Source organism: Cucurbita moschata, unplaced genomic scaffold, assembly GCF_002738365.1.
Source record: "Cucurbita moschata cultivar Rifu unplaced genomic scaffold, Cmos_1.0 Cmo_Scf00032, whole genome shotgun sequence".
In the NCBI taxonomy this organism is placed as follows: Eukaryota; Viridiplantae; Streptophyta; class Magnoliopsida; order Cucurbitales; family Cucurbitaceae; genus Cucurbita; species Cucurbita moschata.
The window spans coordinates 1,493,837-1,516,340 of record NW_019268548.1 but is presented as its reverse complement, the minus strand read 5'-3'; the positions used below and the strand labels follow the sequence as shown (position 1 = coordinate 1,516,340).

At 39.4% G+C, this 22,504-nt stretch overlaps 4 protein-coding genes and 1 long non-coding RNA gene across 5 annotated transcripts; 3 read left to right on the top strand and 2 right to left on the bottom strand.

The window, feature by feature from the left end:
* The first annotated feature begins 503 nt into the window (after nucleotides 1-503).
* Nucleotides 504-2,687, top strand: LOC111429685. The gene is made up of 2 exons (XM_023065624.1): nucleotides 504-923; nucleotides 1,928-2,687. Exons 1-2 carry the CDS (start codon nucleotides 762-764, stop codon nucleotides 2,492-2,494), a joined length of 729 nt encoding a protein of 242 aa, XP_022921392.1. The 5' UTR covers nucleotides 504-761; the 3' UTR covers nucleotides 2,495-2,687.
* A 1,055-nt stretch (nucleotides 2,688-3,742) lies between these two features.
* Nucleotides 3,743-5,131, bottom strand: LOC111429702. The gene is made up of 2 exons (XR_002708211.1): nucleotides 4,374-5,131; nucleotides 3,743-4,296 (listed from the first exon to the last, which is right to left on the bottom strand). It is a non-coding gene; the product is annotated as an uncharacterized LOC111429702 (long non-coding RNA).
* Nucleotides 5,132-10,423: 5,292 nt separating this feature from the next.
* On the top strand, nucleotides 10,424-13,329 carry LOC111430047. The gene is made up of 4 exons (XM_023066173.1): nucleotides 10,424-10,823; nucleotides 10,913-11,486; nucleotides 12,530-12,688; nucleotides 12,790-13,329. Exons 1-4 carry the CDS (start codon nucleotides 10,540-10,542, stop codon nucleotides 13,063-13,065), a joined length of 1,293 nt encoding a protein of 430 aa, XP_022921941.1. The 5' UTR covers nucleotides 10,424-10,539; the 3' UTR covers nucleotides 13,066-13,329.
* Nucleotides 13,330-15,588: 2,259 nt separating this feature from the next.
* On the top strand, nucleotides 15,589-18,273 carry LOC111430045. The gene is made up of 2 exons (XM_023066171.1): nucleotides 15,589-16,820; nucleotides 17,182-18,273. The coding sequence occupies exons 1-2, from the start codon at nucleotides 15,676-15,678 to the stop codon at nucleotides 18,050-18,052; spliced, it is 2,016 nt and encodes a 671-aa protein (XP_022921939.1). The 5' UTR covers nucleotides 15,589-15,675; the 3' UTR covers nucleotides 18,053-18,273.
* A 643-nt stretch (nucleotides 18,274-18,916) lies between these two features.
* Nucleotides 18,917-22,305, bottom strand: LOC111430048. The gene is made up of 4 exons (XM_023066174.1): nucleotides 21,959-22,305; nucleotides 21,127-21,522; nucleotides 19,655-20,069; nucleotides 18,917-19,366 (listed from the first exon to the last, which is right to left on the bottom strand). The coding sequence occupies exons 1-4, from the start codon at nucleotides 22,203-22,205 to the stop codon at nucleotides 19,162-19,164; spliced, it is 1,263 nt and encodes a 420-aa protein (XP_022921942.1). The 5' UTR covers nucleotides 22,206-22,305; the 3' UTR covers nucleotides 18,917-19,161.
* Nucleotides 22,306-22,504: the final 199 nt, after the last annotated feature.

Genomic DNA, 22,504 nt, shown 5'->3' with positions numbered 1-22,504 from the left:
TAGTTTTTTCGATTAAATTTTTAGGAGGTTTAGCCGGGATGCCATGTGTTACGGTCATGCTTGTCTAAGGCATATTGCCTATGGCCACACGTCGAATGTCCTGGTCTAGTTCAGGACGTGTTGTTCACAGGCGCTTACCCATTTAAGTCCACATCATCAGGGCTAAAATGCCCAGAAATGTGCTCTAGGGGATATTACTAGTTATCACTTCTTTCTACCCGGGTTATATGCTATCAAAATTGTTGTTACTGCTTAATTGCTTTAAGCTTATAGCATTGTTTTTTTCAAATTGTTTTTGACATATTTCTTCGCTCACGTTTTCCAAAATATTTATCTAAAACGTGACTCTAGACTCGAGCATACGCGTCTGAATTTGTTGACTTTGTACGAATGTCACACCATGCATACAAATATATATATATATATATATATATCAAATTAAATAAATTGTATTACAAATATTTTAATTAAATAACTAACTGAAATTTTTCATCATGGTTCTAAAGCCAAATCGTTTTTCATATTCGTCTTTCCCAATCAAAAATAGGCGATTCTTGTTCGAGCGAGCGAGTTGGATCTGATTCCGTTGTCTGAGAATTGAAGCCTCTTGATAGGAACTACTCGACTGGCTTTTCCAGCAAGGATCTGGTTTGCACCTCCTTTGCTTCAATCTCAGTCTATCTTATTCGGGCCTTTGGCTTAAATGGATTAGAGATAGCGAAAATCAGAAGCGAGAAGAGAAAGTTGAGTGTGGAGCTGCAATGGAGGAGGCTGCTATTGACTTTGTGCTGGTGCCACTTGGTCTCTTTTTGTTGACTGTCTACCACGCATGGTTGGTCTTTATTGTAATTCGGCATCCTAGGCGGACGGTCATTGGCATCAACGCCGAGTCCCGCCACCAATGGGTGCTTTGCATGATGTCTGTAAGTTCCTGAGTTTCATAATCTCTTTGGAGGGCGGGAATTGTTATTGGAAATTGTGCGTCATTGACATTATCTTTTTCTAACTAGACAATTATGCAATAAGTGCTTTGTTAATTGAATTTTGATGTGTAAATTGTATCAGATCTGCTGGGTAATGATTCGATTCTGTTCTTGTGCTCTTATGGTCCCTGTTGTAGTTATGGAATTGTGTTTGAGAAAAAAGATAGATGAATGGGTTATGGGCACTATGCCAGCGAGGACACTAGGCCCCGAATGGAGGTGGATTGTGAGATCCCACGTTGGTTGGAGAGGGGAACAAAACATTCTTTATTAAGGGTGTGGAAACCTCTCCTTAGTAGACGCGTTTTAAAACCTATAATGCTGATGGCTATACGTAATGGGCCAAAGTAGACAATATCTGCTTGCGGTGGCCTGGGGCTGTATATACACATATGAGAATTATAGGAACTCTCAAGCCAACCAGCCTTTTTTAGAGGTCATAATTTTATGAAATGAAGATGATAGCATGGGAAAATCATCTTCATGAGTGGATATTGTCTTTCTTTAGCGAAACCACAAGTTCCGGTGAAAACCGAAAGTTCTAACATAGTGTGAGATCCTACATTGGTGTAGAAACCTCTCCCTAACACACGTGTTTTAAAAATTTTGAGGGGAAATCCAAAAGGAAAAGCTTAAGAAGACAATATCTGCTAGTGGTTGGTTAGGCTGTTACACTTAGCCTCCATCTAAGTTCAGTTCTACAATAACAATCTAGACGTTCAGATGAATCGCTACTCGTGCAGCTATTTTAACAGAGCTCAATGGCTCCATTAAAGTAGATCTCCTAACATGATGTTCACCATTAAATGAGCCACTTCTTGTCACAGAAATCACGGTTTTCCATGTTATTTTCACATAACTAATACAGTTTTGTATACCTTTAGTTCTAAGATTTCTGTCCTGCATGCTCGAGGCTTGTATGTGAATCGATGTTTGATTTTCAGGATCCAGTGAAGAATGGTGTTTTAGCTGTTCAAACAATACGAAACAACATAATGGCATCTACACTTTTAGCCACAACAGCAATAACTCTCTGTTCGTTAATTGGTGTTTTTGTGACCAGCTCATCGGATACGAGTAATGCAAAACTTCATTTAATTTATGGCAACAAGTCTGACCTTTGTACTTCAATCAAGTACTTCTCAATCTTGCTATGCTTCCTTGTTGCTTTTCTATGCAATGTCCAGTCAATAAGATACTATGCTCATGTAAGTTTCTTGGCCACCGTTCCTACATGGAGAGATCAAGAAGACTCTATTCAATATGTTGCCAGAAACTTGAATCGAGGCAGTTTCTTCTGGTCCGTTGGCTTGCGAGCATTCTACTTCTCATTCCCTCTCTTCCTCTGGATTTTTGGGCCAATTCCTATGTTTGCTTGTTGCTGCATTTTGTTATGTGTTCTCTATTTCTTGGACACAACTACCAGTTTTACACGGAAGCTTCACACCCGCTCACTGAGGGACGACGGTGACAATGCACGTCCCGAATCAACTCGTCAAGGGTCATGTTGAAATCTCATCATACCCTTGATCTAGGCAGTTCTATGAATGTATTAACATATAGTCATTAGAAATAATTGCTTAAGCTGATATCCTGATGGTTGAAGATACCATAGTAGATTAACTTGTCTATATAGCAAGTTTGGAATGTAGTATATTTGAATGTGTTTCTTCCTAATGCTTCTATTTGAACATCTCTACGAAATGAATACGTTCGCTCGTATACGGTTATCGATTCAAAAGAGTGTGATTACTTCTTCATCTTTATCATGTTTCCATTACAGGTAAAGCTATGGCTGTTATTTGGTAACGTTTTGTCTCATAGAATTCACTTAATTTGTGCAGAACAGTAACATTTGCTTTTGATTGTGGAAGCACAAAAACAGAGACAGAGACAGAGACAGAGACAGAGAGACGCCAGGTAAGATGAAAATAACATAACAGAATGTGTTTGTTTGTAACAAAGCGATGATATGGCAAATGCAGCCATGGAGGCTTTGTGGTTGACAACACTGCCACAGCGCACTGCAGCAGCTTTGGCAGAGCCAATAAGGTGGCGTTGACAAGCCCCCCTCTGCAGTGCCAAACACATTCTATGTGATTCTGACTCGACAATGTCCATTTGGGGCTGTCGCTCTTATCACCATCTCCAAGAATATTAATATGTGCAAGTCTTGGAGTGGAACCACGCTGTTATTGGTGTTGTTTTTGTGGCGTTTGCCTTAGATAATGGAGCACTTTTTATTTTTGGTTACATATGGAAACTCATATCTGGACCTTTTGGGTTGCCTCTTGCATGAGAAAAAATGATTTGCCAATTGGTTTGACTGGCAGTTTATGTAGATATTCGATAGATTTGGCCAGGGAAGAAAGGCTAACAACAAGTCCACTCCTAGCAAATATTATTCGCTTGCCGTCAGTCTTATGGTTTTAAAACGCGTCTGTTAGAAAGAGGTTAAATGGTTCACTTCTGTTAGGGAAAGGTTTCCACACCTTAGAAATGGTTCGTTCTCCTCTCCAATCGATGTGAAATCTCATACTGTTCCTTTACCATCTTAGCTTTTAAGGTGTACCTGCAACTTGCCATTTGCTTTGATGAGAGAGAGTAAAAAACAAAAAGGCAATGGTAAAGTTAAAGTAGAAGAGAATTTCTTGAACGAGATCTATATTTGGGCTTGTTGATTCTTAGATCTTCCGCAGAGCGCTTCCTCGACTTGGAGTTGCTCGATTCAACGATACATTCATCACATTTTCAAGGACTAAAGGAAAATCGACTCGAAACAAATACTGATATGAATCATAACATCCGATCCGATGCTCATGTATGTTGATTAAGAAAAATAGAAGGCAGTTTGAATATTATGATTCCAAAGTTGGGTACATGTTATGAATGAAGGCGATGAATTAAGTGAATGAAAGTGGGTGGAGGGGGGAGACCACAAGGGCAGAGTCAAGTGGAATCTTTCCTCTTTTGTGTGCTTCTTATTTGCTCCAACAACACACACAAAGGGCTGTCACTGTCTATCATTAGCTACTCATCAACCCACCAACAAAAACAACTCCTTCTTCATGCATAACAAAGAACACTAACTAGGATTATGTCTCTTAATCCACATGCATAACAAGGTGAAACATTAGTAGATCATTAATATCAATCTTGTCTCAAACCCACTGGATCAAGATGTCTGAGAAGGATCCGTGTGAGAGCCTCGTTTTTTTGCTTCTCTTTTGAGGAATATTCCCTTTAATCTCTCAATATCTCATGGCATATAGCATCTTTGTAATTAAGATATGCTGCACCCCTTCATCATTTCCTGCATTCATTTCCAAACACAAGAACAACATCATCATCAACTCATTTGAAATCAAATGTTTAATCTTATACAAATACATCAAGTGCATCTATGATCCTTTCTTTGCTCAATTCACCCAAAAATGAGTCGTTTGACCGTTAGCCAATATTGTCCCTTTGGACTTTTCCTTCCGGACTTCTCCTCAAGGTACTATGGAGACGGTCTAGCCCTACTCCGATTAGTGTCGTGCATCATCCAGTGACTGACTCTGATAAGAAATGGTTCGTTCTCATCTCAAACTGATATGAAACCTCACAATCTACGGGACCAAAGGACCAGTATTGATGATCAAAAAGGGAAAGTGGAAGAAAAGATGTAAGAATGTGAAACTCAAAACCCTTGTCAAAACAAGACTTGAAAATTGCACAATTTGAACTCAAACACAAAACACCCAACACAGAAATCAGCTCATTTCTTAGGACAAACAGCTCACTAATCGCTCAAGTGACACAAATTCACAACTTTAAGATAATGCTTGAGAGTTTTAAAAGACTTTTAAATAGAACAACACATAAAATTAACTACAAATCAAGAAAAAGGAGACAGCAAAAGGAAAGCAAAGCTAAAGAAGGTGGACAAAGAAGGTGATGACAGAAGCATAGAGAGCACAAATGGAGTGAGATGCACAGTAGTGATTCGTAAAATGTCTATCAAAAACAAAGGAAATTGCATATCATCATCTGTGCTCTCTATCTTCTGTCAACAACATATCACCTATATGTTCCTCCTTCACCCCCAAACGAAGAACAAGTAATAAACAAAGAAAAAGAAGAAGAAAAAGATGAATGATTGAGTGCCTACCAAAGGACTCCCTACAAACGGTGGCTATTTATAGCAAACTTTGAGAAGAATTTGGGGCAGAGAATGGTTAAAAAAAGTAGATACTTTGAGATTCCTTTTTTCCCTCTCTTTACTGCAAATTCAACCGTTTCTCACGAGATCAAAATACCCCAAATTAGGCACTCACACGAGAAAGTGGAAGAATTCAGCTGAAAAACAGTAATTTTCAATGTACTGTGTGGTACAGACTGAGTTTTGCCATAAAATCTGCACAAAAAAATCAACTCCAACACAGTCTGTTATGATTCTCATCTTCTTTTTTTCTTTTTCTATTGACTAATTCTTTGAAATGAGTGAGACCCATTTGAATTAAGGTAGTCAAGAACAAAACCCATATTTTAATTTAGGGTTTACACGTTAAAGTTCCCACCTTTTCAATCAGAAAGAAATCTAGGGTTTATGTTTTAAGAAAAAAAAAACCCTTGGTGTTAGAGGTCGAGTGCTTGAACCCATCTAATCGGTTGAACTATGCTCAAATATTGTTGATATCAGTCGTGAAATGTGAATATTATTCTAGAAAAGTAAAGGGGGAGTGAAGGAGGTATAACATGACATGTTGTGTTTGAATTTGTTCTTTCGAAGAAGCACCTATACATATACTTGTGAGAGTAAAGATTCGTGTTAGAGGTCGAGTGCTCAAACCCATCTAACCCGTTGAACTATGCTAAAATATTTGTTGATATCTGGGGAATGAAGGAGGTATAATGTGACATGTTATGTTTGAATTTATTCTTTCAAAGAAGCACATATACATATACTCGTGAGAGTAAAGAGGTCGAACCCATCTAACCAGTTGAACTATGCTCGAATATTGTTGATATCTGTCGTGAAATGTGAATATTATTCTAAAAAAGTAAAGGGGGAGTGAAGGAGGTATAATGTGACATGTTGTGTTTGAATTTATTCTTTCAAAGAAGCACCTAATTTGAGCAAAGAAAAGATGTATATCAACTTTAAACGTCGGACCCAACCACATTCTATCAGCCACAAAACAGTCTCAACTTTAAATGGATGGTTGGAGGAGTCACCATCATCATCCCAACACAAGCACTAACTAAGAGGGTTTATCAGAAAAGGCATCAAAATTGATATCTAGAAGTTAAGAAAACCATATGAATGAGTAGCTAAGCTGCTAAAAATGGACATCTTTGTGGGTTTAAGTTTGATATTCTCTGTGATGAGTGGAGACCTCATGAATAGTGCTATGCATCACTAAGATTATGCTTTCAAAAGATATTTGTATTTGTAGTGGGAATGTGTTGTTAAATCACTCCCTCAATAATTGGGTTAGGGTAAATTTAGCTTTGAATCTTCACATTATTACGAGTCTCGAGGATCAAACGATCGAAACTGTTCGAAATTTGACAACTATTTATTGTTTTAGAAAGAAAGTGTTCAATTATATAAGATTGATCTTTGAGGCATGTTTCTTGATTTTGAAAATAAATGATGAAACTGAGGTATAAAGATTAAAAGTGTAACAGATGGTCTGTTTTGGCCTATTACGTATCGTGATCGGTCTCATGGTTTTAAAACGAATCTACTAGTGAGAGGTTTATTGTGAGATCTCACATCAGTTGGTATAAGGGTGTGGACCTCTTCTTAGCAGACGCGTTTTAAAAACTATGAGGGGAAATCTGGAAGTGAAAGTCTGAAGAGAACAATATCTGCTAGCGGTAGGCTTGAACTGTTACAAATAGTATTAGAGTCAGACAAGGGGATGTGGCAGCGAGGAGGCTGAGCCCCGAAGGGAGGTGGACATGAAGCGGTGTGCTAGCAAGAACATTGGGCCTTGAAGTGGGGTGGATTGTGAGATCCCACATCAGTTGGGGAGGAGAACGAAACATTGTTTATAAGGGTGTGGAAACCTCTTCCTAATAGACGCGTTTTAAAAACCTTGAGGGGAAGTCCGAAAGTGAGAACATGAAGAGGACAATTTCTGGTAGCGGTAGGCTTGGGCTGTTACAAATAGTCTCAGAGCCAAACATCGGGCGATGTGCTAGCGAGGAGGCTGAGCTCCGAAGGGAGGTGGACACGAGGCGGTGTGTCAGTAAGGATGCTGAGCCCCGAAGGGTGGTGGACTGGGGGATCCCACATCGATTGGAGTAGGAAACGAGTGTCAGTAAGGACTCTGTGCCCCGAAGTGGGGTGGATTGTGAGATCGCACATCGGTTGGGGAGGAGAATGAAGCATTCTTCATAAGGGTGTGAAAACCTCTTCCGAGTAGACGCGTTTTAAAAACCTTAAGGGGAAGCCTGAAAGCGAAAGCTCAAAGAGAACAATATCTGCTAACGGTAGGTTTGGGCCGTTACAAATAGTATTAGAGCTAGACACTGGTTGATGTGTCAGTGAGGAGGTTGAGCCCCGAAAGGATGTGGACATGAGGCAGTATGCCAGCAAGGACGCTGGGCCCCGAAGGGTGGTGGATTACAAAGAATGTTTCGTTCCCCTTTACAACCGATGTGAGATCTGGACTGGCCACAAATGTACATTCTTAGTCTCTAGAAGCTATTAAGCGAAACACGTGACGAGTAAACCTAAAAACGTAAGGGATAATGAAAAGAAACATATATTCTTTTGACATATTATGATGCTCCTCCAGTGGAACAACGCCCATTTGGGTATCAAGCTAAATTCGTATGGAGCAAGTTGGGAGGTGAAAGAACAAAAGGTAAGATTGAAAGGCATCCCTCAACACACATTTCTTATCTGTTGTCCTTCTATTAATCACAGCTTACTGAATAAAGTGAAGAGCTTTCAAATGGGGCGGTGCTGTCATTTTCACATTACCAAAGGAGGAAGACGACGATGGAAAACCTCCAACATAACACGTGTCGACACCCCACTTTCACATTCATTATTGACTCACTCTATGGCCCTTGACAGTGAGTGCCACTCATACCTTACTAAAATAAACAAAACAAACTCATTACGTATTGCCGTCCACTTCACGGTTTTAAAACGCGTCTACTAGAGAGAGGTTTCCACACTCTTATAAGAAATGCTTCGTTCCCCTCTCCAACCGATGTGAGTAGATATTGTCCGCTATGATCCATTACGTATCACCGTCAGCCTCACGGTTGTAAGACGCGTCTACTAGGGAGAGGTTTCCACACCCTTATAAGGAATGCTTCGTTCACCTCTCCAATTGATGTGAGTAGATATTGTCAGCCTCACGATTTTAAAACGCGTCTACTAGAGAGAGGTTTCCACACTCTTATAAGGAATGTTTCGTTCCCTTCTCCAACCGATGTGAGTAGATATTCTCCACTATGACCCATTGTGTATCACCGTGAGCCTCACAGTTTTAAAACGCGTCTACTAGGGAGAGGTCTCCACACCCTTATAAGGAATGTTTCGTTTCCCTCTCCAACCGATGTGAGTAGATATTCTCCACTATGACCCATTACGTATCACCTTCAACCTCATGGTTTTAAAATGTGTCTACTAGGGAGAGCTCTCCACACCTTGTAAAAAATGCTTCGTTTCCCTCTCTAACTGATGTGAGTAGATATTGTCTGCTATGACTCATTACGTATCATCGTCAGCCTCATGATTTTAGAACGCGCCTACTAGGGAGAAGTTTTCACACCCTTATAAGGAATGCTTCGTTCTACTCTCCAACCGATGTGGGATCTCACAAAAGATACCTCGTGCTAATGGAAATATTGTCCCTTATTTATATGCCCCTGATCGTTCCTTTCTTTAGCCAATATAAGACTTTGGTGGCACTTACTACATAAGACTCGATCGGACCACCATTCATACCTAGCCAACCAAGCCCACGACCCAAATTGGCTCTAGGGAAGTCAGAAAGGAAGGACTCGAGGCTCGATCGAGCACCTCAACATGGCAAGGTGACTAAAAACACTATGATTTGTTGTAGTAGGTTATCTTTGTTGACTACTTTTTGGAAGGTTGAAAGAGTAAGTGGGGGAGAAGTGTGGTGTAGGGTTGCGTTTAAAGTAGGCTGCAAGAAGAGGCTTAAAATTTGATTCCTCACTCCAAACATTCATATTATTCTCTTACAAATTGGTGTTGGAAGGCAATGGATTTGAGTTGTTGATAAGGGCCTTTGCTTTCCCATTCTGGATGTCTACACATTCAAAATTGGTATGCATCATAGATAGATAGATAGATACCTCTTCCAAGACATGTCTCGTCCCCTTTCTATTCACTTAACCTTTTTCTTTGCGGCCTAAGTCCAATCAACTCGACCTAATATGATTCCCGTGCAGGAGGCTCTACGAGAAGCTATGAGATAAACCATACCTATTATATCAATAACTAAAATCCCATCAAAACTCAAATATCAAACATTCACAAGTTAACACATTACTAACATTGGTTACAAACGTTAAATATTCTTAATCTTCATAATAATCTTAGGTAAGGTCGAGAGAGGTTGTAACCCTATTTTTGAGTTAGTCGGATTGACCCAATACAAAAAAAAGGTCTAAGTATGTTTGGCAAACCACTTTGACACTTACGGGAATAATTCAATCTACAATAGAAAAAGTTTTCATTTAAAGCATTCAAGAGGAAGGAGGGGCCCACCCGACTCGATCAACTTCAAAAAAAAAACAAAAAAGACGAGTTGAATATTGAGAATACATCTATATTGGTATGAGGTCTTTTGGAAAACCCGAAAGCAAAATCATGAGAGTTTATGCTCAGAGTGAACAATATCATATAATTGTTGAGAGTTTTGGTTCTTAACATAGTATCCAGAGTCATGTCCTTAACTTAGTCATGTCAATCCTCAAATGTCGAACAAAGAAGTTGTGAGACTCAAAAGTGTAATCAAAAGTGACTCAAGTGTCGAACAAAGAACCTACTTTGTTCGAAGACTCCAAAGAATGAGTTGAACTTTTATTAAGGGGAGAGGCTCCACACGACTTGAAGGGAGACCCACATTGACTGATTTAGAGAATGATCATAATTTTTAGAAAATTATTGGCGACACCAACCATCTTTCACCGACTCATGCCCACCCTGTTCCATTCCTCGGCTATGAGGCCGACACCCATTCGGCCGCCCCTCCTCTACACATAGTCTCAACTTTTGTCCTGTTAGGTAAATCACTAGGTTGAAATTCATTCAACGTGGACTTCCCACCCACTCTAATTTTGTGTGGGTTTAAGAGAAAAGATAGTCTAAAAAGTTGTCCGTTGCTTTTCATTTTTATGATTAAATTTGTTATTTAAATATTCAAGTGAATGAGAAATAATTAACCTGTCTTCTTCAGCATAAATATTTCTCTCCCTCTGTTTTCCGTTATTTCTTCGGATGTTTTCTTCGGCCGTTTTTTACTCCGTCACGTTTTCCTCTCAATAGCTTACTAACCATTTTCTCCAAAGCAAAATGTTGCGCCATTGTTGCTGCTTACTCTCCCTTGCACTCATAATGGCAATGATCCCACGTTTGAACACCGCTGTAATAAACAAGAATCAAGCCATCAAAACCAAATCTTTTCTCACCCCATCATTCACCATGACCCCTGGTTCAGTGGTCGAGAGATTCTACTACAGCACCAACTTTCCCAAAGCCCATATTGCCCTGAAGGGCTTCGACGTCGAAGTTGTAGACGACGCAGGCAACCCCGTCCCGCTCTTTGAAACATATTTGCACCACTGGGGAATCCTCAGGTAGTTGATAGCTCGTATTCTATTTAAACCTTGTGAACATTAATGAATATCGGACTTTCGATCCCACTTTTGTTTCTCGTTCTTAACAGGTATTATCAACACAAAGATGCAAAAGATCCAAATACAAACGTTTCATTCACTCAAATCAATGAACCAAATTTCTTGATTGCGGGAAACAATGGAGTGTGCCAAAAACATGTTCTTCCACACTTTTATGGGACAGGGGCTGATTCAAGAAGAACATCCTCGTTTCTTCCGAACCCATATGGAATTGAAGTTGGGAATGAAGTGGAAGTTCCTTTAGGGTATGAAGAAAAATGGGTATTATATATCCATGCCATTGATACTCGGGGCGTGGAGGACAGACTGGGATGCATCGAGTGTCAACGCCATTTGTATAATGTTACGAAGGATGGGCTTGGGATGGCATTGGAAGTAGATTATAAAGGAGGTTTGAGATGTTGTTATGATAAAACTAAGTGTAAACTGAGGGAAAGCTATGAGGGAGAAGAAGAAAGGAGTTTGTATGTGAGATATACTGTGAAGTGGATGGATTGGGATGATGATCTTGTGATTCCCCTAAAGGTCTATATATTTGATGTCACTGATACTTGGAATCCATTGACAGGCAGCACTGGAGCTCCTGAAGAACACAATTGTCTAGTAAGTCCACTAATTCCCTCTCATATATAATTTCGAGATTGAGACTCATACGTATCGGACCAAAGTGGACAATATTTACTAGCGGGTAGACTTAGACTGTTACAAATGGTGTTAGAGCCTAACAATGGGCGGTGTTGCCAAACCATGTATTTTAAAATTGTGAGGCTGGCAGCCATACATAACAGACCAAAGTAGACAATATTTGCTAGCAGTGGACTTTGGCTGTTACAAATGGTATTAGGAGCAAACATTGGACAGTGTGCCAACAAGGATGTTGGGCCTCCAAGAGGGTGGCATCAGTTGGAGAGGAGGGGAACAAACTATTGCTTATAACATTTTAAAACTGTGAAGCTGACGGCCATACATAATAGACCGAAGTAGATAATATTTGCTAGCGGTGGACTTTGGCTGTTACAAATGGTATTAGGGGCACACATTGGACGGTGGGCCAACAAGGATGTTGGGCCTCTAAGAGGGTGGATTGTGAGATCCACATCAGTTGGAGAGGAGGGGAACAAACTATTCCTTATAAGAGTGTGGAAACAATTCCTAGTGAACACATTTCAAAACTGTGAGGCTGACATCCATACGTAACGGGTCAAAACAAACAATCATGGACTTGAGCTGTTACAAATGGTATCAGAGCCAAACATGGGGTTGTGTGCCAGTGAGGACGTTGAACCCTCAAGAGGGTGGATTGTGAGATCTCACATTAGTTTGAGAGGGAAACGAAACATTTCTTATAAGGGTGTGGAAACCTCTTCCTAGTAGACGCGTTTTAAACCGTAAGGCAAACAACGATACGTAACGGGCCAAAACAGACTATTTGGTAGTGGTGGACTTGGGCTGTTACTGAAATGTTGATGATTTAGTGAGATTAATATATAAGGCATGCTCGATAAAGTTTCCATTTCTTTCGTTCAAGCAGGATCGAAAGTATCCGTGTTACTGGGTAGCTTCATTTTATCGTTGTTTCTATTTTCAAAAAACTAGTTATCAAATGGGACGTTAAACCTAGCTATTGTTTTCGGGTTTTTGTATAGGTGGAGTATAATGTAGAGGCTTGCTCCCCTACAAACAAGCCTGATGATGAATGTAAAGCTACCAAAATGGTGAGGCTAATCTCTCCCAGCAGTGGCTATCTCATATATGGGATGGCTCATCTACATATTGGTGCCATTGGCTCAATGCTTTATGGAGAGGTAATCTTTTCGTGTCGTTTCTTTATGGTTATGTCGTTTACACCTCTAAACCTAAAAGCATAGGGACTAAACTTAACGAAAATGAACGTAACGTATATCAGGACGGAAGGCTGTTATGTTCTTCGTCTCCGATATATGGACATGGAAGTGAAGTAGGGAATGAAGATGGCTATGTGGTTGGAATGTCAACTTGTTATCCACAGCCAGGCTCTGTCAAAATCAATAGAGGAGAAATGTTGAGTCTTGTATCCAAATATGAGCCTGCACAGAACCACGTTGGGGTTATGGGCCTCTTTCATATAATGGTTGCACAAAGGCTACCAAACTCATTGCTTCACATGGTACCATTCAAGCTTGATGATGATACCACCTTGTAAGCCTATCATACTTGAGTGATATCCATTACATAATATTATGTGTGTTCTAGCAAAGTCCTATGGTTTTGATGTTGGAGTTTATTGGTATAGGTTTGTTACAAGCCTAAGATTATAAACCCTAAATGTATTGAGCTTATGATTGAAAAAGAATATGGAACAGAAGTTTGGGTTTGTGACGAGGTTGATATATAAATGACTCGATATGGATATGGGAAAGTTCATGCTTCAATAATACTCAAGTGGATGGATGTTTCGATCGTAAAAGTTGATTCATGGTCAATAACTGTGCATGAGCGGGCAATGAAGGCTGATGATGTCTCTGAGGCTTGGGATTGCATCATGAAAACATCAGTTGGACTGAAGAGTTCTTGGTTGGTATTGCACTGAGTCGGTATGTCCCAGTATGCTCTAGTTTGCATCAGAATGCCTTGGTAAGCGTTATAATGCTATGATAGGTCTTGATAGGTGTTGAAATCACCTTGCAAACTCCATTTGAACGTTTTAGTTTTGACCTCTCGAAGGATTGAAACACATCCAAATGAAGTTTCAGTCAATGTAGAAGTGTGTGGATGGTATTATAGGGAGATGTTTTCACACCCTTATAAGAAATTGTTTCGTTTCCCTCTCCAACCAATGTGGGATCTCACAATTTACCCCCTCGAACCAGCATCCTCACGGGCACACCTCCCAATGTCAGGCTTTAATACTATTTGTAACCGTCCAAGCTCACCACTAACAGATATTGTTCACTTTGATCTATTACATATCGTCATCAGTCTCAGGATTTTAAAACGCATCTACTAGAGAGAGGTTTCCACAACCCTTGTAAAAAAAAATGCTTCGTTTCCCTCTCCAACCAATACCCTTTTTCCTTTTCCTTTTCCATTCCCATATATTGGAGATGAAGAACATGCTTTGGCATCGACGTCGTACTCAATCTATACGTACAAAACATAGCAAAAAACAATAATTTATCGGTCTCGAAACTTTCGAGTTTGTGTCCTATGAGATCCTACATCAGTTGAAGAGGAGAACGTAACATTTTTTTTTATAGGGGGTAGAAACTTCTCCCTAACAAACTTTGTAAAAGTGTCAGTGCTAAAGTGGATAATATCTATTAGCAGTAGATTTGGACGGTTACAAATGGTATCAAAGTCAAGTTACTAAACAGTGAGAGGCACTAGTCGGAGCAGAGCACTTTAAAAATTTCATAAATATTTCTCGAATATAGCAGTACCAATAAAAAAATATTTTTAAACTTTTGTTGAAACGGAAAGTTATTAATGAAACTTTTTAAAATTCAACAATATTTTAATAAATACTATTAAAAATGACCGTATTCAACTAACTGTCGTTTACAAAAATTTTATTTTATTTAAGGAAACTAAAAAGAAATTAGACCATTAAATATAAATGAATGTTATCAGCTGTCTAAAAAATCGAACACGAAACCGAACTCGAACCCAAACCAGACCGCAGAAAAAGAAGGGAAACGCCATGGAAATGGGTAGGAGAAGATATGAAAGGGTGAGAAGTGAAAATAATGGTGAAGTTGATGATGAACTAATGAAGAAGAAGGTTGTGGAGGTATTGAAGAAAATGGGAGGAAGCCTAAAATTAGGGTTTATGCTGCCCTTCAACACCTTCATACCTACTTATGAATCAATCATGCTTTCCTTTGCTCACAACTTAACGCTGCCTCAATACTGGTAATTAATCTTCATTTTTGTGCTTAGTTTAGGGTTAATAACCCTAATTACCGTCCCAAATTATAGGGTTCTTATGTTCGAGATAAATATCCTTTCCGACCTGACGTTTCTTTCTCGTTTGTAGAGACCTGTCTCGACGTTAGGACCTCCACTTTTCATTGACCAACAGGTCCTCGTAACCGGATGGATCCAGTGCATGATAGGTCAGTGTCTTGATTATCAACAAATTTTCTTCAAACTCTTTATGTTTCCTGTTGTCCTCGTGAAGTTATGTCCTTTGTCACGATCTCAAATGAAACTATCTATGAAATCATGTGTCGTGTGTAACGTAGATCATTATCGTTCTTAACCGACACCCAAGAATTAAGCTCGGTGTATAAGTTTATTGGAAATGTTAAAAAAAACTAATATTATATTGCATTAAACTAATGTATTTACTTATTAAAAAATAGTTTCGCATGAGTTACTAGGATCGGAAATGAGCTAACCCCGGAGTGAAAATATAACTTTAATCGGCATATATTCTAACGTTTTATCTAAAAATTAAGTATAATAATTAATTAAAATAAATTATATCAAAATTCTTTTTAAAAAAAATTAAAATTAAGAGATTTTTTTTAATCTGAATTAATTACACAAATTTATGAAAAAGAAAAATATTTAAATGAAGAAATATTATCATACCATATAATAAAATTGTAATATAAAGTAGTTTAAAATTTAAAATTAAAAAAATAATAATAATAAAATAAAATAAAAGAATGGGCAATTTTAGAAGTTTGAATAAGGTAATTTTTAGGGGGAAATTAAACTAAAACGGTAGTGTTTCATCCAAATCTATAGCAAAATTCCATTTCCCATTTCCCATCAGACAAATTGAATTCATTAGTGGTTGACTATTATGGATCCACCACCACCGTCCGGTGCGACTACGGCCGCCGTGGCCGCCGCCGCTAACTTTGCAGCGACCTCCATGCAGCACAACAACTATCAGGATTCCGTAGAATCCTCACCCCGGTCCCACAATGCCGACTGGGATGACCCTCTCCCGCCAGTTCCAGGCGCCAAGCTCCGCCTCATGTGCAGCTATGGCGGCCACATTATCCCTCGTCCTCACGATAGGACCCTCTGCTACGTCGGCGGCGAGACCCGTATTGTCATTGTTGACCGTCATTCCGCTCTTTCCGACCTCTGCATGCGCCTCTCCCGAACCCTCCTTAATGGCCGCTCATTCACCCTTAAGTACCAGCTCCCTCACGAAGATCTCGATTCCTTGATTTCAATCGCGACGGATGAGGATCTGGAGAACATGATCGAAGAATATGACCGAATCGCCATGGCTTTGCCGCCAAAACCTTTGCGAATCCGTTTGTTCCTCTTCTTCACCAAGCCTGAAACCGTGGCTTCTATGGGTTCGTTGCTCGACGATGCCAAACACGAAACGTGGTTCGTTGATGCCCTAAATAACTCTGCTGTGATGATTCCGAGAGGGCTTTCCGATTCGGCTACCATGGAGTGTATGGTGAATATCGACGCGGATCATGGGAGTGATTCGTGTAATGATTTGGAAAATGAAGGTCGCGATTCTCTAGGGCATATTGACAAACAGATTGTGACGAACGGTAATTCCGCCCAAGATGTGCAATCGATTCCTGATTCTCCTGCTGTGGAAAATGGTTCTTCGTTTGGTTCGTCTTCTTCGGTACCGTCAATGTCCAACTTGCCGCCGATACGCGTCCATGTAGAGGAGGTGGAGGGCAGAGTTCAAGATCCGAAGGTGGGACTGGAGGATCAGTTTGGGCAGATGAATTTTGGCGTACCTCCAATTCCAACGGCGTTGGCTCCTGCCGTAACTATTCAATCAGGTGCTATTTCAAATCATGCGAATGCTAATCGGGCTTTTCCCGACAACGAGAGACCGGACCAGATGGGTACGGTGGTGTATCGGAAGCCTCCATTGCCATTGCAGACCTTGCAAAACAGGGCTGTTGCTGATCCTGCCGTTAGCGGTGGTTTTAGTCAACCGTCGCCGGATTCTGCTGCCAGGTTTTGCTTACTCCTATGCAAATTAATCATTCAGCTGGAATCTGAGTTTTGATTTTCAAAATCCTTTTTCTGATATTCTCCCAATTGCTTGTTTCTCTGGATCCATTCGTTTTTCAGAAATCATCCTGTGTTAAGCTTATGAGCTTCCTAGTTTTTGGTAGAAATTTGATCATAAGAAGATTAATACCTACTCTTGTGAAGCATGTATGATTGTTGTTATTTTGATCTTCACCATGGCAGTTCTGGTTATTGTGTTCTTGATAGTTTGAAGATTGATTCATACTTCTTACACTCTGTTCTTGAAAATTGAAAATGGAAACCATGTTCTTCATTCTAAAATGGTTCGTGGTGTTTGTAACAGCGAAAGTAGCATAACATTTGCAAATTCTCAGTCCAAACCAATGTATTTTCAAGATCAAATCATGAGAGACAACACAGTCCCAGCCATTCCCATTGCAGAAAGCGATGGTTTCATGGCAAGTCAACAAGTACCAATTCAACAACACCTCCATGACCCTGCTTATGTATTAACATCACAATTAGATCAGAAGCAGCCACAACAACCGCAGCAATTCATCCACACCACCACCCATTACATCCATCACCACCACCCTGCAGGGGCCGGGCACGTCCCGGTTCAATCGTATTATCATCCTATTTACACTCAAACACCATCTCAACAGCAACATCATCAACCAATCGATCAGCAATACTCGGTGTATCTAATGCCGATTACGCAGGCTCAACCAACCTACAACATGTCTGTGCAATCTAGTCCTGCTGAGACTCCAATGGCTGCACCCAACTGGCAGGCATCTGCTAGTCCTGCCATTGTCCCTTCCCCAGTTATCTATAATGATAGTAACCAACCGTCCCTGTATCCTCAGAAAGTTACAGCAGCTATGCCTGAAATAGCAGGGAGCGTGTACAGAACTGCGGTGACATCGACTCCTTCTCCCTTATTACAGGTTCCTCACAACCAGTTCCAGCAACCTTACATGGGTCTTCCCCAAATGAACTATCCATCTCAGTCTATAGCGGTCACTCCCGCTCCGTCGAGCACTGCTAATTACGGTTTTGATTACACTAATGCTCCAGTGCAGAACATCCCGGCGGCTACCCTGATGGCTTCTCAGTACCAAGCTATGACACAGGCAGCAGCGGTGGCTCTATCAGATGCCTCTAGGCTTCTTCCTGCAGATGGTACGCAGCAGCAGATCAGCAACTCATAGGAAGAACGCGCTAATCATCAGGTAAGACAAGAAAAATGTGTTGTGCTTTGTTTTGTTTCGCTTTCTTCCCCAAATCATTTTTAAGCTATACTTACTAGTAGTATTCATGTCATTCCATTGAATATGAATAATGCAAGCAACTCTGTTCTCGTTGCTGTATCTTGTGCTTTGAACTGAGAAATGAACGACGGGTATCATTGTTGAAAATTTTATGCTCTACACTATTACTTTGGATCAATTTTTTTTTTTTTTTTTTTTTTTGAAAGAATGAAGTCCTTGGTACTAATTATTAGATACATTGATCATTCGATTTCTTCTCTCGGAATAACTCAATAGATAAAGTACCAATTATCATCTTAAAAGTCAATGGTTCAAATATGTGTTGAATCAAAAAATAAATTATTAATTAGTGGGATAGGCACTTAAATATGAATTATAAATTTTCATAAAATACTTCTATGATAAATCTTAATAAACAAAAACTTTTAACGATTATGACTTTTTAACGTCTTACATATCACCGTCAACCTCACATCTACTACTAGAGAGTTTTCCACACCTTAAAACACCTTATAAAAGATGTTTTGTTTTGTTACTCTCTCCAAGCGAGGTGGGGTCTCACAACCTATATAAACAATAAATTTAAAAAAAAATAAAAATAAAAAATGTTCCATTGGGCATTACCACCATAGAACATGGCAAATTAGTAGCTTACCAATTTCTGCAATCAATTTTTCATATCGCTAATCTCAACCAAAGGTTACTTATTATAGCTACACATCCCTACTTTCCCTCTGTTTAAGGCTAAACAAGATTTGATGTTTATCCCAAAATAAAGCTTTTTGAAGAAGAAAGAAGCCTAGATTTCCAACCAAAAAGGGTAATTCAGAGGGAAAACTTTGGTAACAAATATCACCTTATGGTTGTATACAAAATCTACTATCTTTAACTTCAAGTGTTCCTTTTTCTCTGTCATTGCCCCAAATAGTGAAAACTAATTAGGTAAAGAAAATATTTTAAACATTACCAATCATTGGAGGAGACATCATATCCAGAAACGTTTTACCAAATCAGTAGTTTTCTTTTCAACAGCATCCGAAGTCAAACAATCAAGCAGGTAAAGGGCTGCTTGATACTTGCGAACCCATTTTCTTGGCACGCAGCCTCTCCATAAACTGGGGGTTCGCCCGCAGCCTCTCCTTCACATATGAAGTTCGAGCATCCTCTACAAGTTTGTTGGCTTTTCCAGCTTCCTCAATTAGAGAAAAAAGAGTCCTGAGGCAATCCTTTCTGTTTTCCTCCCTGTGTTCAAACCTGAGAAGTACAATTGAAGTTAGAAACAATGAAAGCTAAACTCAGACAAATCATGACATAGACTGCGAAAGTTCAGCAAGATCTGACTGGGGTTCGTCGTCAAGATTCCGGGGGGCACAAAATGTGACGATCTGTCCTATTTATTTTGTGTCACAAGAAATTGGCATCTCTATTAGAAATGCCAGATGCATTCTTTTGTCCTACTAAGATGTGTCGAACACCAAAAACATGGTCCTACTACAAGTATCAATAGAACTAAAGGTTACAGCATATAACTGTTGACCTTACCTCTCACTGGTAATGGTAAGCTCATCTTTCCCAGGATGATAGCGCTTGCCAACCAACTCCCTCAGTCGACGGAATTGGTACTTTGATAAGCCAAGCTCCTTCACAGTAACAGATAATTTCACTTTTCGGTTTTTGGGATGCCATGCATCCCCACCTGGTGCAAACACGACCCTTGTTTGCCACCTAAGAATTGGGCCTTCACCTGGCGGGTCATCCAAGTCCTTTTTATTATCTGGCACATCGGTTTCATCGAACTTCGGGGGGCCTTCTGCCTCCATCATCTTTCCATATTCCATCACCATCTGATCTTCAAATTCTTTAAACAGATTGTAAGCTTCTTCAGGTTCAAGCTCCCCTTTTTCACACAAATCCCCCAGCTCATTGAATTTTGCTTCTACTTTTTTCTTCATATCATCTAATGGACAGTTAATGACCAAGAAATGGGAAAAAGTTTCAATAAAGAGAATTTATTCAGGAAGGTAATGTTACCATGAACGTAACACAAAATAAACAATTGTAGAGATGATTGCACAAGTTAGACAACTATAACAATCAAGTTAACACAACAAATGTTGTTTCTCACAAGGCTTGAAATTCCATAGGTTTGGACAAAAAGTTAAATAATGGGGTAAGAAAACAAGATATAAAATTTTGCAAGTCTCGCACTTCAAATTCATAAATAGTACCAAAAATAGAAATAGTGGACTTTACTCCGAGAAGAGAAAGGATGATTTCCCAACCAGTTAGTACGACCATAATAGGACAAGAAGTAATACATGAGACAATAGATCACCTGTAATAAGAAAGTGATAGATACTTCATACATGGCTTAACGATAGATACACCATTAGAAAACGATAGACACCAAGGGTTCTTTTTCTTGAAAATCCGCTTTCCTCAGTGTTCTTTCTCTTGAAAATCTGTTTTCTTCCATATCTCAAAGCCTAGTGATATGAAAGATCTTTCGGTGCATTTGATTAGAAGTTTAAGATATACAGAAAGTTAAGTTCTATTTGGGGACTCTTTGTTATAGGAGACTTAATACGGCAGATAGAATCCAAAGAAAATTTTCTAATTGGGCATAAAGAGAGGAATGACAACAACCATTTCGGAGCCAGTTTGAAATCTTCAGCCTAAATGGAAAATAATTCTTTAGAACTTCAACATCATATCGATGTATAGCTATCATAACTAAATAAATAAGATGCAAAATGAAGCTACAATTAGTTGATATGAACCACCAGAAACAAATTGGTAGCGTACACAACACCATAAACTTACATTTAAAACCTTTTGCTTCGAAAGTATAGTATGGAAGAGAAATAGGAACGCAGAGAAGGGACGTAAGTCAGAAACCAATCCAGGAAGAAGAAATAAGGCAAGTATAACACAAGAAATATGATGGAATGTTGCACACTAATTTCTTAGGAGTGATACCAACTGAAACGAGCATGTAAAGGAAACGGGCAAACCTGGAAGGAGCTTGTCCCAACTAAGCATATCCTCCAAAATCTCTTCACACTCCTTGGTGTCCTTCAGAATCCCATGCTTAATGCCATCCTCAACAAGCTCATCCCATTTTTTGTCATCCATGTTGAAGTATTCGTTCTTTACCATTTTTTTCATAACTATATCCCTAGTATTATAAAGGTCGTCAATCTCTTCATCTGTCTCATACAATTCTTCAAAATCAGATTCAAACTCTTTGTCCTTGACGTCATCCAATGGCTGCATTTGTAGTTCTTCAACAAGTTCATCATCCGTATCTTCATGCTTTCCAACCAGTTTCCTCCGAAGAATAGCTTCAAGAATTGATGGAAGTGCCTCCTCGTCACCTTTGAAGTACTTATCTATCCGCATTTTCAATTCTGAGGGCAGAAATTTCATGGATCAAATGGAAAACATTATAATTTGGAACTCCCATGATTCGTATTAAAGTCGCATTGAACAAAACCCTAATGTACCACGGCACCAACGTCAGACCCAAAAAAATTTCTAAGCAAATATAACAAGCTCAGACATGAATTACAGAAAAAAAAAATGAGAACTCAAATGAGATGACTACTTTTCAGATGCAGACGCCAGTTAAACAAAATCAGCCTGATCTAAGCATTTAACGTTGTAACCTATCATTCCCCTCACGCGAGCAAGCCTTTCGACTTTATAAATACTAAAAGTGCAATACAAAGAAAAACTATAAATTTCACGTTCGCATTACATTGCTTAGTTCAATCGCAGAAATCAATCGCAGAAATCAATCGCCAAACAGAGCGTTCTTATGGGAAAAAAAAAAAAAGAAAATACCTTTATTGCTCACATCTTGGACGTCCAAAGATATCTCTTTCTTCTGAGTGGGCACCAAATTCGCCTCGGAAACACTTCCTGAATCTTCCTTTGGCGGCAAATCGTTCTCGGAGGAGAAGAGCCTGAATTGAGACGTCGACGGGGCTGAGAGCAAGCGTGGAGGAACGGCATTGGACCTGTAAGTGGGAGAATTAAGGAGATGACTGCGAGCTCTGAGAGAGACGTTTCTCAATAGTGACCAATTCATGGCTTTCCTCTAGGGTTTAAGGTTGTTCTGGTTCCAAAAGAGCGAGGCTTTTGCAGCGACTTCAGGCGCGGGACGCCGTTTAACCCTTTCAGAGCTTATTATTCCGGAAATGACAAAATTATATAATCTTATATTTTTTTCATTTTTCTTATTTTATAAAATTAATGGAAATTTTGTTTAAGAGAAAGAGAGTAATAACTGTGCATAATTGGGCAAATTACCATTTTAGACCCTATCGGTTTAACTTTTAAAGTTATTATAATTGAGTCACTGATAAAAAAAAAAAAAAAAAAAAAAAA

Bases quoted from the DNA above. Each gene is read 5' to 3' on its own strand.
- LOC111429685 (XM_023065624.1), top strand. From the start codon at position 762: ATGGAGGAGGCTGCTATTGACTTTGTGCTGGTGCCACTTGGTCTCTTT. The intron at 924-1,927 runs GTAAGTTCCTGA...TTTGATTTTCAG, and splicing joins GGGTGCTTTGCATGATGTCT to GATCCAGTGAAGAATGGTGT.
- LOC111430047 (XM_023066173.1), top strand. From the start codon at position 10,540: ATGTTGCGCCATTGTTGCTGCTTACTCTCCCTTGCACTCATAATGGCA. The intron at 10,824-10,912 runs GTAGTTGATAGC...CGTTCTTAACAG, and splicing joins CACCACTGGGGAATCCTCAG to GTATTATCAACACAAAGATG. The intron at 12,689-12,789 runs GTAATCTTTTCG...AACGTATATCAG, and splicing joins GCTCAATGCTTTATGGAGAG to GACGGAAGGCTGTTATGTTC.
- LOC111430045 (XM_023066171.1), top strand. From the start codon at position 15,676: ATGGATCCACCACCACCGTCCGGTGCGACTACGGCCGCCGTGGCCGCC. The intron at 16,821-17,181 runs GTTTTGCTTACT...TGTTTGTAACAG, and splicing joins TCGCCGGATTCTGCTGCCAG to CGAAAGTAGCATAACATTTG.
- LOC111430048 (XM_023066174.1), bottom strand. From the start codon at position 22,205: ATGAATTGGTCACTATTGAGAAACGTCTCTCTCAGAGCTCGCAGTCAT. The intron at 21,523-21,958 runs GTATTTTCTTTT...TTCTGCCCTCAG, and splicing joins CCAAGATGTGAGCAATAAAG to AATTGAAAATGCGGATAGAT. The intron at 20,070-21,126 runs GTTTGCCCGTTT...ACTGTCCATTAG, and splicing joins TTGGGACAAGCTCCTTCCAG to ATGATATGAAGAAAAAAGTA.